The sequence below is a fragment of the Galleria mellonella genome, unplaced genomic scaffold (genome assembly GCF_026898425.1).
Source record: "Galleria mellonella isolate WM207_F2 unplaced genomic scaffold, CSIRO_AGI_GalMel_v1 utg28, whole genome shotgun sequence".
NCBI lineage: Eukaryota > Metazoa > Arthropoda > Insecta > Lepidoptera > Pyralidae > Galleria > Galleria mellonella.
In genome coordinates, this window is record NW_026442064.1 from 4012378 (window position 1) to 4035044 (window position 22667).

The 22667-nt window shown below is 32.7% G+C and overlaps 1 protein-coding gene across 1 annotated transcript in view; it reads left to right on the forward strand.

The window, feature by feature from the left end:
* The first annotated feature begins 10545 nt into the window (after nucleotides 1-10545).
* LOC113509187 (otoferlin-like) overlaps nucleotides 10546-22667 on the forward strand; it is a 38136-nt gene continuing 26014 nt past the window's right edge. The window contains exons 1-10 of the mRNA XM_052895469.1: nucleotides 10546-10644; nucleotides 11655-11814; nucleotides 12309-12495; nucleotides 13946-14136; nucleotides 15061-15202; nucleotides 16035-16061; nucleotides 17054-17226; nucleotides 17690-17917; nucleotides 21852-22025; nucleotides 22285-22437. Of these exons, the coding sequence (XP_052751429.1) occupies nucleotides 10598-10644; nucleotides 11655-11814; nucleotides 12309-12495; nucleotides 13946-14136; nucleotides 15061-15202; nucleotides 16035-16061; nucleotides 17054-17226; nucleotides 17690-17917; nucleotides 21852-22025; nucleotides 22285-22437 (1482 nt within the window). The 5' untranslated portion in view covers nucleotides 10546-10597. The remainder of the gene's footprint in view (nucleotides 10645-11654; nucleotides 11815-12308; nucleotides 12496-13945; nucleotides 14137-15060; nucleotides 15203-16034; nucleotides 16062-17053; nucleotides 17227-17689; nucleotides 17918-21851; nucleotides 22026-22284; nucleotides 22438-22667) is intronic.

Here is a 22667-nt window from a genome sequence, read left to right on the forward strand (position 1 = left end):
TTAATCGGTCTGGTCACGAATCTATGGATTTTCTGTTTAAAAATAGGCGGGGCTTAACAAATAATAGCATTACTACATAATATTTTATTACACATTATTACATAATACCATCAAAATTGACCATTTCATCAACTACAGTATACTATGTTTCATCAATTTATAGGTTAAAAAAAAACTAATAATATCTACCCTAATACTTTTATAAATTATGCTTTGTGAATAATTATTGTTTTTACGCGAGTAACGCTAATGAATCTAATCCATGAGATAAATTAGTTATTATTAAGGGATATTAAATAAAACACTTCGATATGAAACTAACATAGTTGTGTTTTTTTTTTATAAATCACGTTACATACTATATATATTTATACGAGTATATTTAATGAAACGTGAGACCATTAAACTTTCTAAATATTTTTATGCTTTTTACTTTTTTTATATAAGATGGTTGATGTAAAAATGTGAGACGATGATCCTTGTATTCTTGCCAGAGTCGCTTTTTACATTTTATATCCTGAAAATATTTGACAAAATTCTAACTAGGTTACATATTATGAAAACAAACTTATATAATACAAGTTAGTTATGACATTATGGTTCACTTTTTACTAATTATATTATTCGGAGATAAATAATTTAGATAAATAAACAAACAAACAAATATGTTTTTTTTTAATTTAGAATGTGCCAACTGAAACTATCCGTCTATACTTATATCCTGACTTTAATTCATATTTATAACATGTATAATTCAATTAAGGATTTCCAAAACCTACAGACTTACCAATATTGTAGGTTAGAGGTTACAATACAATTCCTTTTTTATCCAAGTTTTTTTTTATACACAACTTAGAACAACGTGGAACACAATCTCAATCAATGTCTGGTATTGAAGACAATATAAATATTTACTTACAAGAATATTTTAATTAAACAGGGATGCTTGCTTACCATTAAATAGATCTGCATATTGTGGAAGGCTCCACTATGTAGTCTTGGATTTATTATGAGCGGTTCTGGCGCGGCCTCTTCAAATACAGCCATTTCACTATATATTTGACCACGTGCCCCAATTTTTGCACAAACGCCATAACAATGCACCTAAAATGTCTCAGAAAACACTATAAACGCCTTGAGGAACCAGAACACAATTAGTGTTTATTTACAAAACATTGGCTATAATATAAATAGATAATATTTTATACTGTACCTCGACTTGACTGAGCGTCTAATAGGCATGAATGTGCTGCAATGAGGGAGCTTGGTACAGAGTACACCACACTTGTTCTTAAGATTTACACGGTGAATATTCTGATCCGTGGAAGTTACAATCTCTTTTTATACTAATTACTACGTGCTAATATGCGATAAAACATTAGAATCTCAAAGAAATTGTTTCAAATATTAATCCGTATATTCTGACTTGTTCACGGAACGTGTTATAAGTCACATTATCATAATTGTCACATCTCCGCTGAAAAAGTAGGGCGTTAGCGTTACCATGTTCTCCTTCTGAATTTTCAAAAATAAAAACAATTTTAAAATAAATCTTGATTATAAATAATTATAATAACTTAGTCCTAACTTTATGTACTGTTACAACTTATTTTTCATTAAAAATGACCACATTTTTAACGCAATTCGTACATTTTAATCCTTTGAATTTATTTTTAATTAATTTTTATTAAATAACAATGTTTTATTTATTTTTATTTATTTATTTCTTATTGCATTCCATAATGTGATTAGTAGATAACATTTCAACTTCAGTTAGGGACCCTGTTGGACACAGCAAGTAGGAGAGAAGAGGACAACTCTTTTTTTAACTATAGAGATAGTTTAAGTGTTTGTGACAATATTATCCAGTCATTGAAATTATTTCACAATAGGTACGTACGTATTTTCTGTATTATTATTCATTATTTAAGTATTTATGTGTGTCATATACATATTGTAATTGTAATTAATATTATATAGTTATTTAATATATTCTTTAGTTTGTAATTATTCATGTTCATATTATAGAAGTAATTAATAAATAGTTAAATAATAAAATTTCAGCAATGTCAGTTTTAGCTATGTTTTTTTTATACAACTTAGAACGGCAAACAAGCTAACGGTCCACCTGATGGAAAGTGGTAACCGTCGCCTATAGACATGAGCAGTACCATACATAGCATATAGATAACTGTTTCACCCATGATACCTCCCATGCGTTGCAATTCCTGAGGACTCAGGTGTTATTCCTCTGTACCCAGTAAATTCACGCCATATCCCACCCTTCAAACCGAAACACAATCTTAAATCATTATAAATTTACAATTAGTTATTTGTTTGAAAATAATAAGATAAATTTTGTTTGTCATTCAAGTATTCGTCAATAGTATAGTAACATTTAATACTTAATAACTTTTTAAGATTTCTTACAAAAATATTGCCATTTTCTTCATTTTTTTGCAATTTGTTAAATATTTTTATTGATGACATAAAAGGACTCGCGGAATACATATTTTGTGCATTTTTTTTCGCGTGATTTAAAGAAATTAGGATACTTGAGTACAAATTTACAAATTTCTAGGATATACATACAGGCCAAAGTGAGTATTCCCTGTTTCTGATAATGTGGTTTGCAACCATCACGTTTATTTACATTAACTAATATATGAAGTAATTTTTTTTTTAATAGTAAAAGTATAAAAAAAGACATTTACTTAATAATTAATTAAAAATTTGCTTCTACATTATACATAATTAATATAAATAATATTCTACATTATATATAATTTATTCAATATTTAACTCTCGATAACATTACTTTTCTACTTGGAACTAAACGTTACATATACGTATTGTAATAAAATATTACAATCATTCATGTTTTAAATTATTAACTCAATTTCATCATTTTATACTAATACGGATACGGATAATTCTAGAAATTTACAATTATTTACAATTATTTTAAGAACCTTTACAATTATTTACGTCAATGTAATATTTATCTTTTTATATTTTTGTTATGTAACTTAGAATGGCAAACAAGTTCACGTGATGGAAAGAGGTAACCGTCGCCTATAGACATGAGCAGTACCATGAATATATCAGAGAATACTGTTTCGCCCATGGTACCTCTATGCGTTGCCATCAAAAAAACTCCCTAAAAAACATAATGTTGTGTGGAATTAAATACATTTCATAAAAAGACATTTGAAAAATTAAAAGATATATGAAATATGTGTGACAGCACGCTCACTGGAAATATAATATTGTAGAAGTCGTAATTTTTTTAAATAATGACAACTAGTATCTGATTGGCAAGTTATATCGATATATGTATGAAATATAATTATGCAGTGAATTTACAGGGTACAGAGGAATAACACCTGAGTCATCAGGAATGGCAACGCATGGGGGTATCATGGGCGAAACAGTATACTCTGTTATGTCCATGGTACTGCTCATGTCTATAGGCGACGGTTACCACTTTCCATCAGGTGGGCCGTCAGCTTGTTTGCCATTCTAAGTTGTATAAAAAAAAGTTATATATCCTAGCTATATATCCCTGTTTAAACAATTATATCTCGCAATATTATTAGTATTAAAGACTCTATATACGTATTCTTATGACATAAATTTCTTGTAAATATTTTCTTGCTGTTTTATCAGCTGATGCTTCGACGTAATTCATATAGTTCTCTTTATTAATTGTACGAACTTCATATTTCGATTTTAACTAACTGTACGTATTATAATTATAACTTTGCGTTTGACCTTGTTTTCTATTATGATCACAATATCTTGCATCATCATTTCTCTTATTAATAAATTTATTTGGATTGAAATTAAATCACGTTTGAGATGGTTTCGGAATAAATTTTTCGTCTTTTATTGCTAACATAATAGCTATATATGTGTGTGTGTGTATATGTGAGATTTAGCGACAAATTATATACAACGATGACCGATTGTCATTTAAACTGTATGTGAAAGGGGGGAAAGGGATTGTTTATAATGGGGTCTAATTAACCCATTCTGGGGCGAAAGGGATTGTTAGTAATGGAGATTGAGAATCCCATTGCTAGCAATATACCCAACCAGGTCGACCTCCTCGCGGTTCCCCCTGTAAACTATCATGGTTATTTCCTGATGAATTCATCGTAATAGGCTAACTGGCCTGTTTTCATTCTCATCTATCATCCTTCACTGGTGCTCCGCCAGCGTATCCCTTTAGCGCAGGCGGGGTTTATTTATTTATATTGTTAGTACCTTCAGATTAAGAAAAATTATATTAAAAAAAACTGTCTTATTCTTAATCTAACTAAAAACTTTGTAATATGTCAAAATCAAATGACATATAAAGTTAAAAATGTTTCAGTCTTAAAGTGAAAGAATTTTGTCAAAGTATACATATTTAATTTTGAAAATTTACAAATAATCAATGCGCCGATCACCAAGCAGACGCCACAAACGAGCAGCTAGTGTTAATAATGATCAGAATGCTGAAGATACTGCTCATTATTTTCAGGTAATTTATAGAAATACTAGCGATTCGAACCAGCCTCGCACGATGTCTTAGAAAATAAAATATAGCCCATTTTATTCGCTGATAATGCATAGTTTATATAGGTGAGGATATTTTTAAAATGTGGTAAGAATTTTTTGAGTTTATCCGTTACAAATAAAAAATTACATTTTTAGGTGTTTACAAGCTGATCCAGCAGACGTTATTTTGCCTTCTACCACAACCTACCGGGTCCAATTTTTCTTGTCGTAAAACTATCATATATATTATCTATTATATTATCATATTTAATTATATTCCAATAAATGATTGAGTAACTATGAATGAGTTTTAAAATGAGAGGGAAACATTCGTCTATATATTTACACCAGGTACCTTATAAAATATGAAGAAAAAATCAAATATTTACAACCTACATATTACCGTACCGTAACAAAAATTTTATATCCCACTGCTGGACCTAATTTTTAGAATAGGCGGCTTGGTAAGTTTATATTAAAATAGGAAGCCCTTGAGAAAGTATAAAATAAAAATGAAATTAGATTAGCCCAACGTGACGGATTCACCAGTAACCAACGTGGATAGTTTTCTAAAATGGTCCATGTGGAGTTAGACCTAACATGATATAGCTGGGGAAATCATTACCAGGTCGACTTTCACGCGGTTCCCCCTCGAACTATCTCGGTTAATTATTTATGAATTCGACATAATGGGCCAACTGACCTATTTCATCCACATCTATCATCTCTGGTGTGTCAGCGTATATCGATAGCGCAGATGGCGGTAGTATTTCATTAAAAAAATATCATGGATAGTTTTCAGAGGGATCCACGTGGATGTAGGTCTTACATGATATATAGCTAACAGGCGCTACGGTTGCCGGCACTCTTCTCTCCCCATTATCACTTTACTACATATTATAAAACAAAGTACTCCGTCGCGTCTGTCTGTCGCCATAAACTCAATAACTAACTGCACCGATTTTCATGCTGTTTTCACTAATGGATAAAGTGACTCTCAGGAAAGGTTTTAGTATATAATTTGTTAAGTTTTTGTATACATTGACTATAATATAACGATATTTGTTGGAGGTGTCGGAAAAAAATAAGCCGTCTGGAAGCTTTGAACGAAAACGCTGCCTTAACCCTTTGAGATATAACAAAATATTGTATGGTGGAATTATGTATCTTATATAGTTCTACAGAAAAGTCCGCGATGGCATATGTTTATCTCTTAAGGATAACATACTATATCCATTTTAATACATAAAAAAATGGCCAATTATAAAGCGGTAGTTGGAAAGCTATTTACACAAATATAGTATGAATTCTTATCATTTTAAATACGTTAGTTGGCTTGAATATTTTATGAAGATCATTTTTTCTCTTTACACTATGCAAATTAATCGAATACCTTAGGAGATATAGCAAAATGAAAATAATGCGTAACGAAATTAATTTCGTGTCGCCGTAATTCGATTGGGCTACGCCGGCGTCCCGTAGCCCTCGCCTCGCGTCCGAACCGACGAGATCCGAATTACGGTAGTGTATCAATGTAAATTAATATCATGTATAACGAGGAAAGTTACGATTTAACTCAAAAACTACTCAACCAATTTTACCGAAAGCTACTTTTCCTCAGAGTAAAATAGACTATTTTATATTTTCTAAAAAGAATCCATGCGTAGCCGGGGCGGGTTACTAATTAGGTATAATATTAAACTTGAACTGGAGTATTAAAGAATACCTACCTAATACCAGAAGGAGGGGGGAAAGGGATTGTTAGTAATGGGGTCTAATTTCCCCATTACTAGCAATACACCCTATCAGGTCGACCTCCACGCGATTCCCCCTTGAAATTATCGTGGTTAATTCTACTGGAACCCCTCATTGGTGCCCTGCCAGCGAATACCGATTGCGCCGGCGGCGTTACCATTCTATTATTATCCATTAAAAAAAAAACAAACATTGATCATGACACACGTATTTGTGAGAGGACAATGACCCCATTTATATCTACATCTTTTTCTACTTACTACAAAAAGATAGTCGGACCTGCTAAAATGAATAATTTATAAAAGCATTCCTTATTGGCCTTTTTTATCATACAATGCTTGTTCGGTCTCTCAAAATCAGATGAGCTCATTCGATTTTGAGTTCTATTCTGAAAGCTATAACATTCACAATAAGGTTTCTTAAACATCAGGTATAATGTCTAAATTTAGACAATACATGAGGGACGGTTTGAAATTGGAAGCGGACAATCAGACTGTTATATGAAAAGCAGCTAACATTAAGTTATATTTATATTTAGATCTTAGTTTTAGACCTGTTTTTACGGATACTTATACTTTATAATTTTTTAATCACTTAATAATTATTGGTATATGTATATATTATTCACCGTGTAGGTACCGGCAAAAAATGTACCACTCCTTCCTCCCGTGGGAGTCGTAAAAGGCGACTAAGGAAACTTATGGTGGAGGGATGGGTACTGCTCATTCCTTCTTTCTTAAAACACTGTAAAAGTCTAACTGCGTTGCCAACCCGCCTGCCAAGCGTGACATCTACTGACAAAATTCTTCTTACGGGAAAGGCTTATGTTGTTCAGCGGTAGACAGTAGCTGGAATAGTAATAAAATAATGATTATTACATATATCGTTCATATTTTAATAGTATTATTTATAGATGGATTTTAAAATTAATTTATTTTTGTATTGAACATGAGATTTTACCAGTAAATATGTTTAAATTATGAGTACAAGTACTTGTTTACTAAATACACAACGTAGGTAATATTAAAAAAACTTAAAAATGGGTGACTCTCAATTAAAATGTATATTTTTTTGTGTATATTCCAATGACTTGCAGTTTGCAGATGCAGTTTTTCCTGTGTTAGCTCCATAAACATTTTGCTCATCACATTTTGTAAATGTAAATGTAAATGGTATTTTCCAATCGGTTTAGTGCGGCTGAGTTTATGGTCAAATACAGTTTTTGGTCAATCAGGACCAGTACCTCAGTTTTTATATATATATTTTTTTGTATACAACTTAGAATGGCAATCAAGCTGACGGCCCACCTGATGAAAAGTGGTAACCGTTGCTTATATACATAAGCAGCACTATGAACATAATAGAGTATACAGTTCCGCCCATGATACCCCCCATGCGTTGCCATTCCTGAGGACTTGGGTGTTATTCCTCTGTACCCAGAAATTCACGCCATATCCCACCCTTCAAACCGAAACACAGCCATGCAAACACAACTGCTTCACGGTTGAAACACGAATGGGACAGAGGTACCCAAGCAATCGACTTTTATACAAAGTCTCCCTCCCTATATAAAATATAGGTACTTTTGTAGGCTACCTATTATATCTATTGTAAAATCTCTAGATTTCCATCAACGTGCTAGAAGCAAGGAAATTGGCTTGGAGCAACTCTCACTCGGCTAATTCTTACGTGATAATAGTTCTTGGAAAGAAAAAACGGAGAACTAGTACCAGAAGAAATATGGAAGAGCCTTATTATAGAGAGGTTACCTATTATTTACCGTATTTATTATCTTGTTCCAAACTCATTCACAACCTGTGACGTCCCACTGTTGGGAAAAGACCACCCATAACTGCTTCAACCTGCCACGGTAGCTGATCAAGTGCACTATTTCTTGTGGTCGATAGCGGAATAAAAAATACTGTATAAATATGCTCACGACTATAATCTCAGATGAGGTAGCTCTAATTATCTCATCCAAATTAATCCAAATTACATATATGTTCGTTTATTTGCTAGAATCGGTCATTACCATCAGGTGAGCCGCATGCTCGTTTGCCCCCTGTGTTGTAAAAAAAAATACAAGGAAATCTAGTGTTGTATCACCATAATACCTAAATAGTAGTCAAATTGTATTAATTTAAACTATACAACGTAAATTTGCGTTCTGCTATATTTATTTCCAATATGCTCGTTAAATAAATAAATATTTTTGAGTGCAGTATTTCTTAAAAACTATTTGCATTTTGCCGATAGACTAGCATGTGTTCTATACTATATTCAATACCATGGTATCTTAATACTCAACAAATACCTCTAACTACCCCAACAGGTAATATAGCCGTTAGTATGCCTATGGATTGATGGATCTAAATTATGTAGACAAAAACATTGTTTGGATACAAAGTTTAATAACATTTTTTTTAGTACTTCGTGTTTGAAATTTTCGCGAGCATTCGAGATGTTCAGAGGTCCAGTATTTGGCTAGCGGTGATGGAGCCCCGATGCTGTGCCCCGCCACGGCTTTTAGGCGAAACCAACATCAATCTCGGGACTATTTGGACGCAACCCTGTAAGTATGCAATAAACACATGGATGTGTTAAATGAAAGGGAGAGATTGTTTTTTTTTATGGGTGAGTGTGGTATGGTAACCCCGCCTGCGCTAACGGTATACGCTTGCGGAGCACCAGTGAAGGGTGATAGATGAGAATGAAAACATGCCAGTTAGCCCATCATGATGAATTCATCAGAAATTAACCATGATAGTTTCCAGGGAGAACCGCAAGGAGGTCGACCTGGTTGGGTATATTGCTAGCAATGGGATTCTCAGTCTCCATTACTAACAATCCCTTTCCCCCCGGGAGAGATCGTTTGTAATAGAATTTAGCGGCTCCATTACTAGCGATATACCTGTTTAGATCGATCTCTACGCAGTCTCTTTTAAAATCGAGATTGTTTGGTCGGTGGTTAGGACTTGGTGGCTTTATTGCTAGCAATATATCTGTTATGTCGTACATTCGAGCGATCCACCTAAAAATCATCCTGTTTTAATCCTTTTGACAAAAAAGTTAGTAAAGGTTCTATCAATACATTCGATTGCATTTTAGCTTCCAGTGTGTACCGTTAGCGCAGATCGTGTCAAATTGCATTTAAATATCTTAAATATATACGTGTCAAATATTAAGTTTACGTGCTGTTTTTAGTGCATGAGACCTTGATGAATATTTTATTTTGCAATGTGGTTAATTTTCTATCTATTCTATATGGACTGCGGATAATTCTATTCAAATAATTTCCCTTCTAATGAATTATTTGAACATGTCCTGCAAGTATATACACTAGCGGGAAAAATGAAGAGATAAAAAAAACCTAAATTTTAGCGATTTTTCAAATGCCTGTGTCTTTGATAAAAATGGTCGTATTCGAGTAAATAAAAAAGCAATTTAAAGATTGAACTTTCAAATTTTTGGATCTTGAAAAAAATTTTTTCGATATAACACGTATCGCGCAATATTAATGAATGTCAGGAAAAAAAAACACATTTATAATTTGTTATATTTTTTTGTAACAGTAGATAATTTTTAAATACCTATGTAGGTATTAGGTATTATCTAATGATGACATATCAACCTTTAACAATCCACTGCTGAACATAAGTTTCCTCCATGGGGAGGGGGGGGGGGGGGGTTGCCAGTAGTTGCCGCGCTTGGCAGACAGATTGGCAACCGCAGTTAGCCTTTGGAGATATTTTAAGAGGGATGCTGTTGCCCATCTCTCGACCTCCCTTACTCACCTCTTATGACCCACAGTCTATTCTATGCTGGGACCGACACGGCGAACGTCGTTCTAGGTACTAGGTAACTGACAAGTAATAAGCCAAATTCTTATAAATGGGCATGAACACTTTGTAAACCTAATGGTAATATAATAGGGGGAGGGGAGGGAATGTTAACAATGCGAATTATCAGTCCCATTGCTAGCAAAATGCCCTGTCAGGTCGACTTCCATGTGGTCCCCTCTGGAAACTATAGTGATGAATCCCAGATGTATTCATCACGATGAGCTAACTAACCTGCCTTTTCATTCTCACCTTTCATTTCTCATTGGTGTCCCGCCAGTGTATACCGTTAGCGCGGTCGGGGTGCCATTCCATTATCATCCATTAAAAAAAATGGTAATATAATTTCAGATCATCAGATATTTCATAAATGGGCACAGCTTAGCCTTCCTCGGGACCCAACAGCGGGTCCAGTTGGATTCCTTAAAGTAGACATATCCATTATATTCAGAGGGGATATGTTACAGGTGGTACCTGCAATGGTAAACGAAGAAACAGTCGAAGAGTAAATATGTTCCCTTTTTCTATACTTAGCATAGTTTGTAGACCAATAGCTATTTAAAATTAGAATGTTAACTTATTCGCTACTTACTAACATAGTATTTATATGTGGTGTTTTAGTATTTTTCTTCTATTTTATTTTCGACTAGCTGATGCACCCGATTTTGTCCGCGTGGTATTTGTTTTTTTTTTTAAATACATGATAATGAAATGTAACCCCACCCGCCCTATCGGTATACACCGGCGGAACACCAGTGACTGATGATAGATGAGGATAAAGCAGGTTAGTTAGCCCATCGTGACGAATTCAATAAGAATTATTCACGATGGCTTTCAGGGGGAACCACGTGGAGGTTGACTTAATAGGGCATATTGCTAGCAATTGGGCTGTCAAACTCCATTGCTAACAACCCCTTTCCCCCCATGATATTTGTTATTCGTGTTTAATATGTATTATGTCTGGGAATACTGGACCAAAATTAATAAATGACGTCTCATTCTTACTCTTTGCCTTAGGTCAAAATGACTTTACTTAAGTAGGTTGTGTACTAAGCTGTATAAGTTACTATAGTTCTTTAACTATTCCACGGGAACTCTTTAATTTTCTGTGATAAAAAGTATCTAAAATGTTGACCGGGGATGTAAGGTACCGCCATGCAAAATTTAATTTAAATCGGTCCAACAGTTTCGTAGATTAGCTCGTACAAACCGACAAAAAGACATATAAACAAAAAATTGAAAAAATTTTGATGTGATCCATTTCATTTCTATTATCCCCCTGACTCAGTTCTTAGCATTTTTTTATGTACAGATATTTGACCTTTACAGTTTTATATGTATAGAATAGCGATTCGACCCGACTTCAGACGGACAGACAAAGTTTTCAAAAATAATATATACCCTATATTACTCGCTAATACTGTAGTTATTTATTAGTGATAGAATTTTTAAAATCTATTGAGCATAGCTGTCTTTACCCAACAGTTCAAAAGGTGTATAATGTTTTGTTCTCAGCAACCTCGTCCTGCCTTCAGGATCGGAACAACAGCTTGCTAATTACATCATAACAGTATACGGTGCGTTTGGTCTACCCACTGGATCTCACTGTCACGGCGATAGGAGATACGGGAAACTACCGAACACGTTTGTCCGGGTTTCCTTCTGTGGACTGTTGGTATATATTATTTAAAACCTTAACTTGTAACCTTAGATTATACAGAAAGAGCTGCTTTTTCATTCTCACCTATCATACCTCACTGATACTCCATAGTGATATATACCCTTAGCACAGACGGGGTTACAATTCCATTATCATCAATAAAAAAAAACTAGTATAAGTATTTTGTTGCTGCTCCTAATAATGCGTAATTTTTCATGTAATTATTTGTACAAGCTTGTTATGTCAAAGTCAAATTCTAGAGAGATTGAAATATTTTATAGCCTTTAGAAAATCGTACTATAAGTCTTCAAATAATATTAAAGCAACAATGTATTTGTATGAAAATAGTTAATAAAGTGGTATATTTATAAGCTTATAATATTAAAAATTATAATGTGAATTGAGCAGTTACTGATTAACACGGTAGAAGCCGCAGATTACAGTTTGTATCTCTTACGTTAGTACTAAGATATACTTTCGTTGTAACCATGATCCATTAATGTCTTCAGGTGAAAACAGCAGTACAGCACCGAAATAACAACCCAATGTACAGCGAGCAGGTATCAATTGTGGAGATGTTTCCTAACATGAATCAGATGATCCGATTGGAAGTTTGTACTGCTGAAGGTTGCTTCAACAGAGTATTGGGGAGCACTCACTTGAAGTTGGGACTGATCTCCCACGACGGGGAGAACGGTAAAACAATTATATTTAAATATCTTTACTAGAAGGGGACTTTTCTTACTTTTCGATAGTGCTAGTATAAATGTAGGGGGAAAGGGATTGTTAGCAATGGAGTTTGACAGCCCCATTGGTAGCTTGCTTAGGTCGACGTCCACGCGATTCCCCCCGGAAACCATCGTATACAATTCTTGTTGAATTCGTCGCGATGGGCTAACTGACCTGCTTCATCCTCACTTATAATCCTTCACTGGTGCCCCGTCGGTGTATACCAATAGCGCGGGTGGGGTTACCTTTCTATTATCACCCATTTAAAAAAAAAGTATAAATGTATACTTACGAGATCCTTGGTATAAAAAAGATAATCGCTTGTTCTGTTTACATGTTTTGCTAACATTATCATGCAAAACGTTCTTCTAAAGACTGTGGGAAAATATATTAATGTTTTGTGTCAATTAAATACAAGCTAAACACTTTTAATATTACTGTAAGATGAGAACAATATTAATAAAATCATAGAATTAAATAAAATTATAATGTGCAGTAGCAAGTGTCAAAAGAAAAATATTAAAATTAACGTATGGCGATGCTGCTCGTCCCTTACCCTCCCTTAGTCGCGTCTTACGACTCCCACGGGAAAGGAACTATGGGTCTACCATGAAATGAAATTCCGATATTTCGGACTCAATTTCGTGTTTTTATTTATACCAAAATCGGACCAATAAATGAAGTTTAACATTTCGTTCGTTACATCCTATAATAAAATTCCAAACAAACAATATTTTAACATTTTTAATATTTCCGAACGAGATGTATTATGTAATTTTAACATCAAATTTCTGTTTCGTTTGGCTTCGAAATTTCGGAAAACATTTCATGGTAGGCCCCCTGGTGTCTTATTCTATGCCGGGAATACACGATGATGCGTGCTGTGTTTCCTGTAAAATGATTGTATACTATCTACAAATAAAGTCTACAAATAACAAAAATCACTTTAGTACTATTTTCCTGTGTTCTCTCTTCGTTTTCCTTTGTCATTTTTTTTTCTGTTGTATGTGTGTTGTTAAGTATGTGTATGTTATGTATATATTTAATTGTGTATATATTATATATGTATGTGTATATATGTATGTGTATATATGTATGTATGTATCTATATATGTTTGTATATGATAATATTTATATAATAGTACGCCACCTACTCTTTGTCTTTTTCTCAATGTCCTCTACCCAAAGGTTGTCTGGAAGAGATTGCTTAGCAACAAGGCCGCTTTTTGTATCACTTCTCATTAGTATTTACTGTATTTGTTATTTCTCTTTTCACTTGGTGCAATAAAGTGTAAATAAATAAATAAAATAATAAAGAGTAATCTTATTATTAAATGGTGTCAGTGTAACAAATAAAGATAAAATAAAATAAAATAAAAAAATAAAATGGAGAAATAAACTGCTTGCAAATCCGTAGGTTTCTTACCAACCTTCGGGCCGTCGTTGCTGCACATGTATGGCAGTTCCTGTGCAGGTGCCTTAGGGTCTACTTGTGAGGAGGGGCCATACCACAAAGGAGCACTACTGGTCTCTCTGAAAACTGTAGTGCCGTTCTATCAACAAAGTGTTAGAACTACCAATGTTGAACCCGTCACTCCTATCAAACCGGTAAGTTTGATATATTTTTTACAGGCATTAAATAGAAAATGTTTGAATTTAGAACGCAGTGTTGACATGTAAAATTTGCTTCAAAACTGGGAACCAATTACACCTTAAAAAAATACATGGTATCTCTATAAATTTTGATCGTAGGTTGATAAAAATTTATTTTACTTTATGGCTGTTAAGTATTATTTTAACATTACCCGTTTAATTTCAATAGCTATATTATTATTATTCGTCGTGAATAAATACGTGTACATTTTTTATTTGTTCATTTGCTCAATGATTTTTTTAATGGATGACATTGAAATGGTAAACACCGCCCATGCTAACGGTATACACTGGCGGGACACCAGTGAGAGATGATAAGTGAGACTGACAAGACAGGTCAGTTATATGTGATTCTTTAGATTGATATAACTTTTTTATTTGTGAACCGATTGAAATAAAACAAACACTAAATATTACGTGGAGCAAACTGCAGCGCAGCGGTAAAAATCGCATTCGAATCGTTAAGCCATTTTTGAGATTGGCGTGCACAAACGTACAGACAAATAAGCAAACAGACAAAAATTATAAAAATAATTATTTGGGGTCCTATTGCGATCATAATAGCCTCTCTATAATAGTATTGCTTATATATCTTCTATGTACAGACAGCGACCAGTTATGAATTTATTATATGTATAGATTGATTGATCATATAATTTTTATTAGTTTGTGTTGTGTATTATAAATTTTCAATTATGCCGATAGACTTAATTTTATTAAATAAAATACTATTAAATTTAATTCATTATTATATATTAAATTTAATTAATAATTTTTAAGTTCACTTAAGACAAATAAAATAGACAAATCCTGCAGGGAGGTTTCATAAAATCACTGTTAATATTTTCTCATATTAGAAAAACGTGTTTATTGTCTCAGGAAAATTTATGGTCGCTCGAAGACTTTTGTATATTTTGTCCTATTCTGGAAGTTTCGATGTTGGATCGTAAGATAGCTGGGAGATTTTGTGGAGTTGCCTTGACAATTGGCGACATGTGTAACGACAATAAAGCTGATGAAGGTACCTAATGGTTTTTTAAGATTATTGTTTTTACAATTTTATAGATTTCTTTTAGATATTCAATTTTAATGTTGCTAATGTAACCATACTGCGTTCTTTTTCACATCAACAATTTCGAGTCACAATGACCCTTCATTGTGACGAGGTTTTTTTAATAGATGATAGTGAAATGGTAACTCCGCCTGTGCTAATGGTATACGCTGGCTACGCACCAATGAGGGATGATAGGGGACAATGAAAAGGCAGGTCAGTTAGCCCATCGTGATGAATACATCTGGAATTCATCAAGACGGTTTTCAGGGGAAGCCACGTAGAGGTACACCTGACAGAGTATATTGATTGCAATGGGAGTGGTACTCCGGATTACTAATAATCCCTTCCCTCCTAGGGGACGAGCATAGGTTGAGAGAGGGTGGTAATGCAGAATAAAAAAATATATACTGTGATTTATTTTACTGTGATATTTTTTAATGGATGATTAGCTTTTATATACGACGAACAAGTGGCCTATATTCCCTATTCTGCATACAGTATGCAAATTACTGGACGATCAGTTAAACTGCTAAATCGCCTATTTATTTGTTTCTTTTTACTTTACATTTATTAGTTGAGAATTAAAGATAATTAAATGGTAATTCCTTCTGTGATTATATGGGTTATTGCTTTATAGGTACTACTGAGGGATGTGGGTTATAACAATAAATAAATTAATATTAAAATAAATAAATAATCTATTGTTATGCTCGATTTCATCATTAAAAACAGGTAGCTACATATAGTAACCATTGCAATATTGTAGAACTGCTAAGTCAGATAATAATTATTGTTACAGAGTTCGCAGCTATGATGAATGAAATCAGTGAGTACGAATCCCTAATAAGATTTGCAACTGTACGTAAATTTACTGCCTCTGCTAATCCCAAACTCGCTTTGTTAGTGTTGTGTGCAGGTATTGAAAACATAATAAAGTTTACTGTGTAATGAGAATAAAAAATAATTTAACTAACTCTGGTTCTAACTACTACAAAATCAATCCTGAGTTCAACAAAAGTGTTGTGCCATTTTTAAATTACAGGTTGAGTTTCTTAATAGTGTTAGTTACAATAAATAATATAATTCCTTATTCGTGTCGTAATTTCTTGAAGATGTACTAATTAATAAACAAAATTCGTTTTTTGAAAAATTGTTCTGTTGTAGCATAGGTATACTTACAAATTGGTTTCATTGAAATTTTACGAAAATCGGTTCAGCAGTTTAGTTTTTAAATCAAAATAACTGGTTTTACCTTAATCGAAGTGGAATTTTAGTTTAATACAATTTTATTTATAGATATTTATCAAATTGAGTAGTTATAAATAGGCAACTATATTTCTTTATAAAATACCCATTTTGCTAAAGCTCTGAACCGGGGGGGAGCGATTGTTAGTAATGGAGACTAATAATCCCATTGCTAGCAATATACCCCAAACCAGATCGACCTCCTCGTGGCTCCTCCTGGAAACAACCATGGTTAATTCCTGATGAATTCATCATGATAGGCTAACTGGCCTGTTTTCATTCTCATCTATCACCCTTCACTGGTGCTCCGTCAGCGTATCCTATAACCGCAGGCTATTCTATTACTATTATATACTATTCCATTTTCACCCATCAAAAAAAAAGCTCTGACCCGGTTCCACTTAAAAGTCAACAGTCCTCAGAAAAAGCAACGCATGTGTATTACCATGATTGTAACAGAATAGACCAAAATATTGTTTAACGATTACCGTTGTTTATCAGTTAGTATATGAGTTGTTAAGTTGTTTGCAATTTGAAGTTAAAAAATCTCCAAACTTCTTGCTCCTTCATTAGAATCACGAAAACTTCACTACACTGGTTCATTAGAAGTAATGAAGACTCGACCAGCATATGGTTATTTGGACTTCCCAAATGCATTTCCTATATTACAACTTGCTACCAGACTACCAGATTTCAGGTTTAGGATGTACAGAAATAATATGCTGTATAGGATCGTTGTTGCTCTGGTTAGTATATTCGACTTGCTTGTCACGCACTATTTCAATTGTTTGTAATTGAAACAATTTATACCAGAACAGAAACTGTGTACCTGTTATATATATATATATATATATATATATATATATATATATATATATATATATATATATTACAACATACAGCATACATAATACAACAAATGCTTGCAGAAGCAACATTCGGTAGCATAGTCTGTTTCACTAGGACTTAATGAGAATGTAAACAGACGAACAATTGATCCGCCCATAAGACAGTCGGCTGATCAGAAATCGATTTATTGATATGTTATAATATATATTTCGATATGTCACTAATTTTATTTAGAAAATATTTTTGTATTAATTTCAACGAAACTTGATTGCTATTTTTATGAAGTTCAATTAAAATAGACTGCAGTGTAAAAACTAATTTGTTATGGGCACTACATTAATTGAAAATAATTTTTTGAAGGAGTCAACGTTAGTAGACATTGAACGTCGTCTAAAGAACTTGGAGTATGCCACTCCAAATGAACTGATAGATGAGCTGAACAGAGCCGTTGATGACGCAGCTGCTAACATCCTCAAGTTTCTGGACATTATCCAATACTCGAATGTAAATAGTAGTAGTGAAAATATGCTACGTCAGTACAGCACGGAGCTGGATCAGAGGCAGTTAACGCTTCAAAAGGAAGAAATTGTAAGAATATGAAAGTAATTTTGTATTGTTATAAGTTGAAATGGCAAACAAGCTTATAGCCCACCTGATAAAAGAATTTATAATTTGTGTTATTCCATTTTGAAAATCGAATGACACAAAATTTGATTGTAAAACTGAAACAATTAAATGAAATCAATCATCAGTAGTCTACTTTCATAACTGACGTTTATGACAAAGTTTTTTTTTTTTTTACTGAGAGATAATAAAATGATAACCCCGCTTGCGGGTAATAAATAGGTGACGATGAAAGCAGATCCGTTAGTCCATCGTGTGGGTGTATTGCTAGCAATGGGTTCATAAGAGCCCATTACTAACAATCCCTTTCCCCCCGTAATATATTATTCAGATAATACCCACATAATTGAAATACTGTACAGTTTGAACGTCTTGCAACGCACGTATGTAAGTACCCCCGCAATGCTCACTGTGTACATAAAAATATCTAAGCGAGTCATTCAGCACGATGCGCTTTGTTGAAATGGCAAATATAGTTGATTTTTTTTATACAACTTAGAATGGCAAACAAGCTGACGGCCCACCTGATGGAAAGTGGTAACCGTCGCCTATAGACATAAGCAGTACTGTCAGTATAGAATTCTTTTATCATACTCGCATTATAAATAGAATAATTTGTAATATTATTGGGTGTTTGTATGTTGTTTACGTATATAGTTGCTTGTTAATTTATTTGAACGGTTGAATGGATCGAATGTAATTTAGTATAACCACAGATAATATAATACTAATATAACAATATATCATATTGTGAATAAAATCACAGGGTATTTTATGTAATAATACTATTTGTTTGTAATGGATAAATTTAATATTGACTTAATCGATTTCAAAAATTGTTTCACTTAAAGAATACATTATCAGCGAGTATCGTAGGTTACACATCATCTGGAGAATAAAAATAAAATGTTTATAGATTTCTTTTAAAATTAATTAAATTTATTATAATAATGTAACTCGAGGTAATTTAAATAAAGATAAACAACTGACGTAGTAGATTTACACAAAAAACGAGATGAAAGAAATACATATACAAAAAAAAAAAACATAAAAGAGAAAAGAGAAACATATTTTTTTAAGAGAAAAATAAAATGTGCCATGACAATACAAAATGATCATAACTTAGTTTTACTTTGTCCTCAAAAGAGCAAACCTCTAAAATTCTGTAGTAGCCAAAAGGAATAAGGTAAAAATAAAATATTATATTATCAGTTATCTATATAATAAATATTATAATAATACGAAAACTTGTCTAACAGGTAAATGGAATAGAAAGGTAACTTGATTTCGATAGGTAAATTGCATTTCGCGTACCGACATTATGGCCCGCGGTGATTTTCAAGTATTCTTGCGCATTGAAATATTTTTCAATTAAGAGAGACAAAATTAATCTATTTTCGTGTAAAAATTATTACATAATATAGAAATAAATAAAAAATATTTTAAATTAAATGTAAAATATTACTAAATGCAACTTATTGCCCGTAAAATTTACCAGGCTATTATAAACGGCTAAGGTGTTTTAAAAATACAGCTACTACTTTTGTGTACTTTAATATTTACCTTCCTTTTAATGTATTAAGATTGAAAATACAATTTTGATCAGTACTCAAGAGTCTATGACGATTACAATTTTTTTTTATAAGGAAATGTAAGTGGTGTAAATGTTGCAATGCGCATGTTCAAACATAAGGACAAGGAGTAAATATCGACAAAATACCAGGTTGTAATAAATTTAAAGGAGCTCACATTGTCGTCCAACACTCAAGAAGACGATTATCAAGTTTCAGTTACGAGTATGTGCATTGAGTTGCGCAACAAAATTTATATAAATTTACATATTAATAATGTTTATATTTTTAATTATTATAAAAGAATTAGAAACATTTCGGCAATACTTAGTAGAAACTTTGATTAAAATAAAGAACAATTTACTGAGGTATTTAATTGAAAATATAAAAAATTACAAATCAGTCTTAATTTAAAAAAAATAATTATAATTAATGAATAACCACTTGAATTTGACAGCACAGCTTTGAAAATTAGAAAGAAACTAGCACATAATAATGAGCGTAGTAAAAATTGAAAGACGCTCTTTTTAAGACAAGTAACCATCAACACAATTCAGGAATTAAAATATATATCAAACTCTTAATTGTGTAGAATCAGAATCTTAACAACTCTGTTTTTTCATTGCTTTATGTAAACAAATATAAAAGGCCTCTTAATGGATATTATAGTTTTTTAGAATTTTATTTTTTATTCATTTTTATACAACTTAGAATGGCAAACAAGCTGACGGCCCACCTGATGGAAAGTGGTAACCGTCGCCTATAGACATGAGCAGTACCATGGACATAACAGAGTATACTGTTTCGCCCATGATACTCCCCATGCGTTGCCATTCCTGAGGATTCAGGTGTTATTCCTCTGTACCCAGTAAATTCACGCCATATCCCACCGTTCAAATACTGTTTATTGTAATATAAGATTATGTGCCACTAAAACAACCATTTATTTTGATTTCAGAACTAAACTACTGAACTGATTTCGGTAAAAAGCCTATGGCATCATTCTGTAAGTATATTATTTCAGATCAAAAGAATTTTCCAAATCGGTTTAGAACTGATGGTTATGAGGTAACAAATATAAAATTTTTGAAGTCGGTTTTATAATTGTAATCCTACTTGTAATTATTATTATACGTAATATTATAATTATTATGTAATTACAGTTATCTATTATATCTATCTTAATTTGGGAGATTTAAGTAAAAAAAAATAATATTATATACTATTTTTTTCTTATATTTAATAGTATAAACAATAATTTAAAAAAAATGTCTCTCTGTCTATATCTATGTATGTTTGTAAATTTCATCATATATATATATATATATCATATATATATATACACACACACACACACACACACACACACACACACACACACACACACACACACACACACCCACACACACACACACACACATATATATATATATATATATATATATATAATGAAGACTGTAGGAGACATTATAGCACTAAGAGGCAACAAACTTACTTTCATATTTTCACATTCCGCTGTCTCGAGGGAAGTCAGTTGCAGTGTTAAGCTGGTCTAAATAATCCGAAGTAGGGTTAACTTCGACTGGGCCGTCAGTTTGTTTGCCACATTGAGTTGCATAAAAAAATTTAGATCTTCAAATAGTCCAAATGAACGAGTGAGCTCGACCCCGAGGCATAGCATAAACAACCTTCTGGTTACCTTGACTCCACTTTTTTACTCTTTTATTCCTTATTTTTTTTTTATAACACGTATTTTTATCTGTAACTATAGCGTAGCCGAGATAAGTTTATTAACTGGGATAATATTCAGTCTATCTATCCTATTTAAAAGCTGCGCTCTTGTCGGTGGAGCTCTTGTCACTCACTACGATTTTCAGCGAGTCTCTTCATCTCTAGACACGACACGACACCAACTGCTTCCTTAATCTGCCTGATGTAACTATGCCTTGGTCTTCCTCTCTCCCTCCTTCCTTCTATCTTACTTTCTTTTATACTGTTCATAAGGTCGTCGTGTCTTATCAACTGTCCCAACATTTTAGTCTGTGTTTTCCTTTTTAAATAGTAAGTGTGCATAAAACTGTATGACGAGTTATGTCGTTAAGGCACTAAGAGATAACAAAGAAATAGTGAAATTCACTTTTAAATTGATTTGTTAGGCCATTTTTATCAAATCTTCGCGGACAGAGTCGCGGACAAAAACTAGTTTTCCTCTCATATAAATATCTATCTGTTTCTTCAATAAAATACTTTTTTTATGCTATGTAACGATATTGACTTGATACAGTAATTAGAGAATATAAAATGTAGATACATTTTGCATTTTACAGGAAAAAATTTACCAACAAATAATCACAAGAGATAAAGGATGTTCGACTTTAAAACTTAAAAAGTCCACGAGTAAACGTACCCACGAAAGTATAACTGCTTCTAGAAAAAGTGTTAAAATACATTTGGCCAATACAAAAATACTCACAAGTAGTTTAAAGGATCTTATTTACAAGGTTCACATAAAATATTACTTTTCAATATGGCAGTAAAAATGTTCATAGTTTCTATTGATGAATCTTCTAGAGTAGATAGTTATTGAATACTCGTAGACCAATTTTCTAGTTCACGATAAATGTTAAGTGCCAAATCAAAAAGGTCTTCTTTGTTTTGTGAAAATCGTAACCCAAAATAACAACCAAAATTTGTAGTACTGCAGCATATTTCTGTTTTAAAGGATTACTTAAATATACACCCCGACAATACTACTTGCAGGCATATGAAGGATGGCCAGATATTGTTATCTGGCTCCTGAATGGAGGGTCAAGGACGGCATACGCAAGAATTTCTGCAGCTGATATCATTTATTCCGTAATACCCGAACAGAATGGAAGGAATTGTGGACGAATACAAACAGTGTATTTGAAGGTATCGCTATACTTATTTTCTTTATTACTATTACTAGTATTTTTATTACAGTTTAGTAATCAATAATAAATTTACTTGTCATCTTTTTATTTAAATTATTTATTCCACTACTTCTGTCCCATTCGTGTTTCTACCGTGAAGCAGTTGTGTTTGCATGGCTAAACTTCGGTTTGAAGAGTGGGATATGGCAGTGAATTTACAGGGTACAGAGGAATAACACCTAAGTCCTC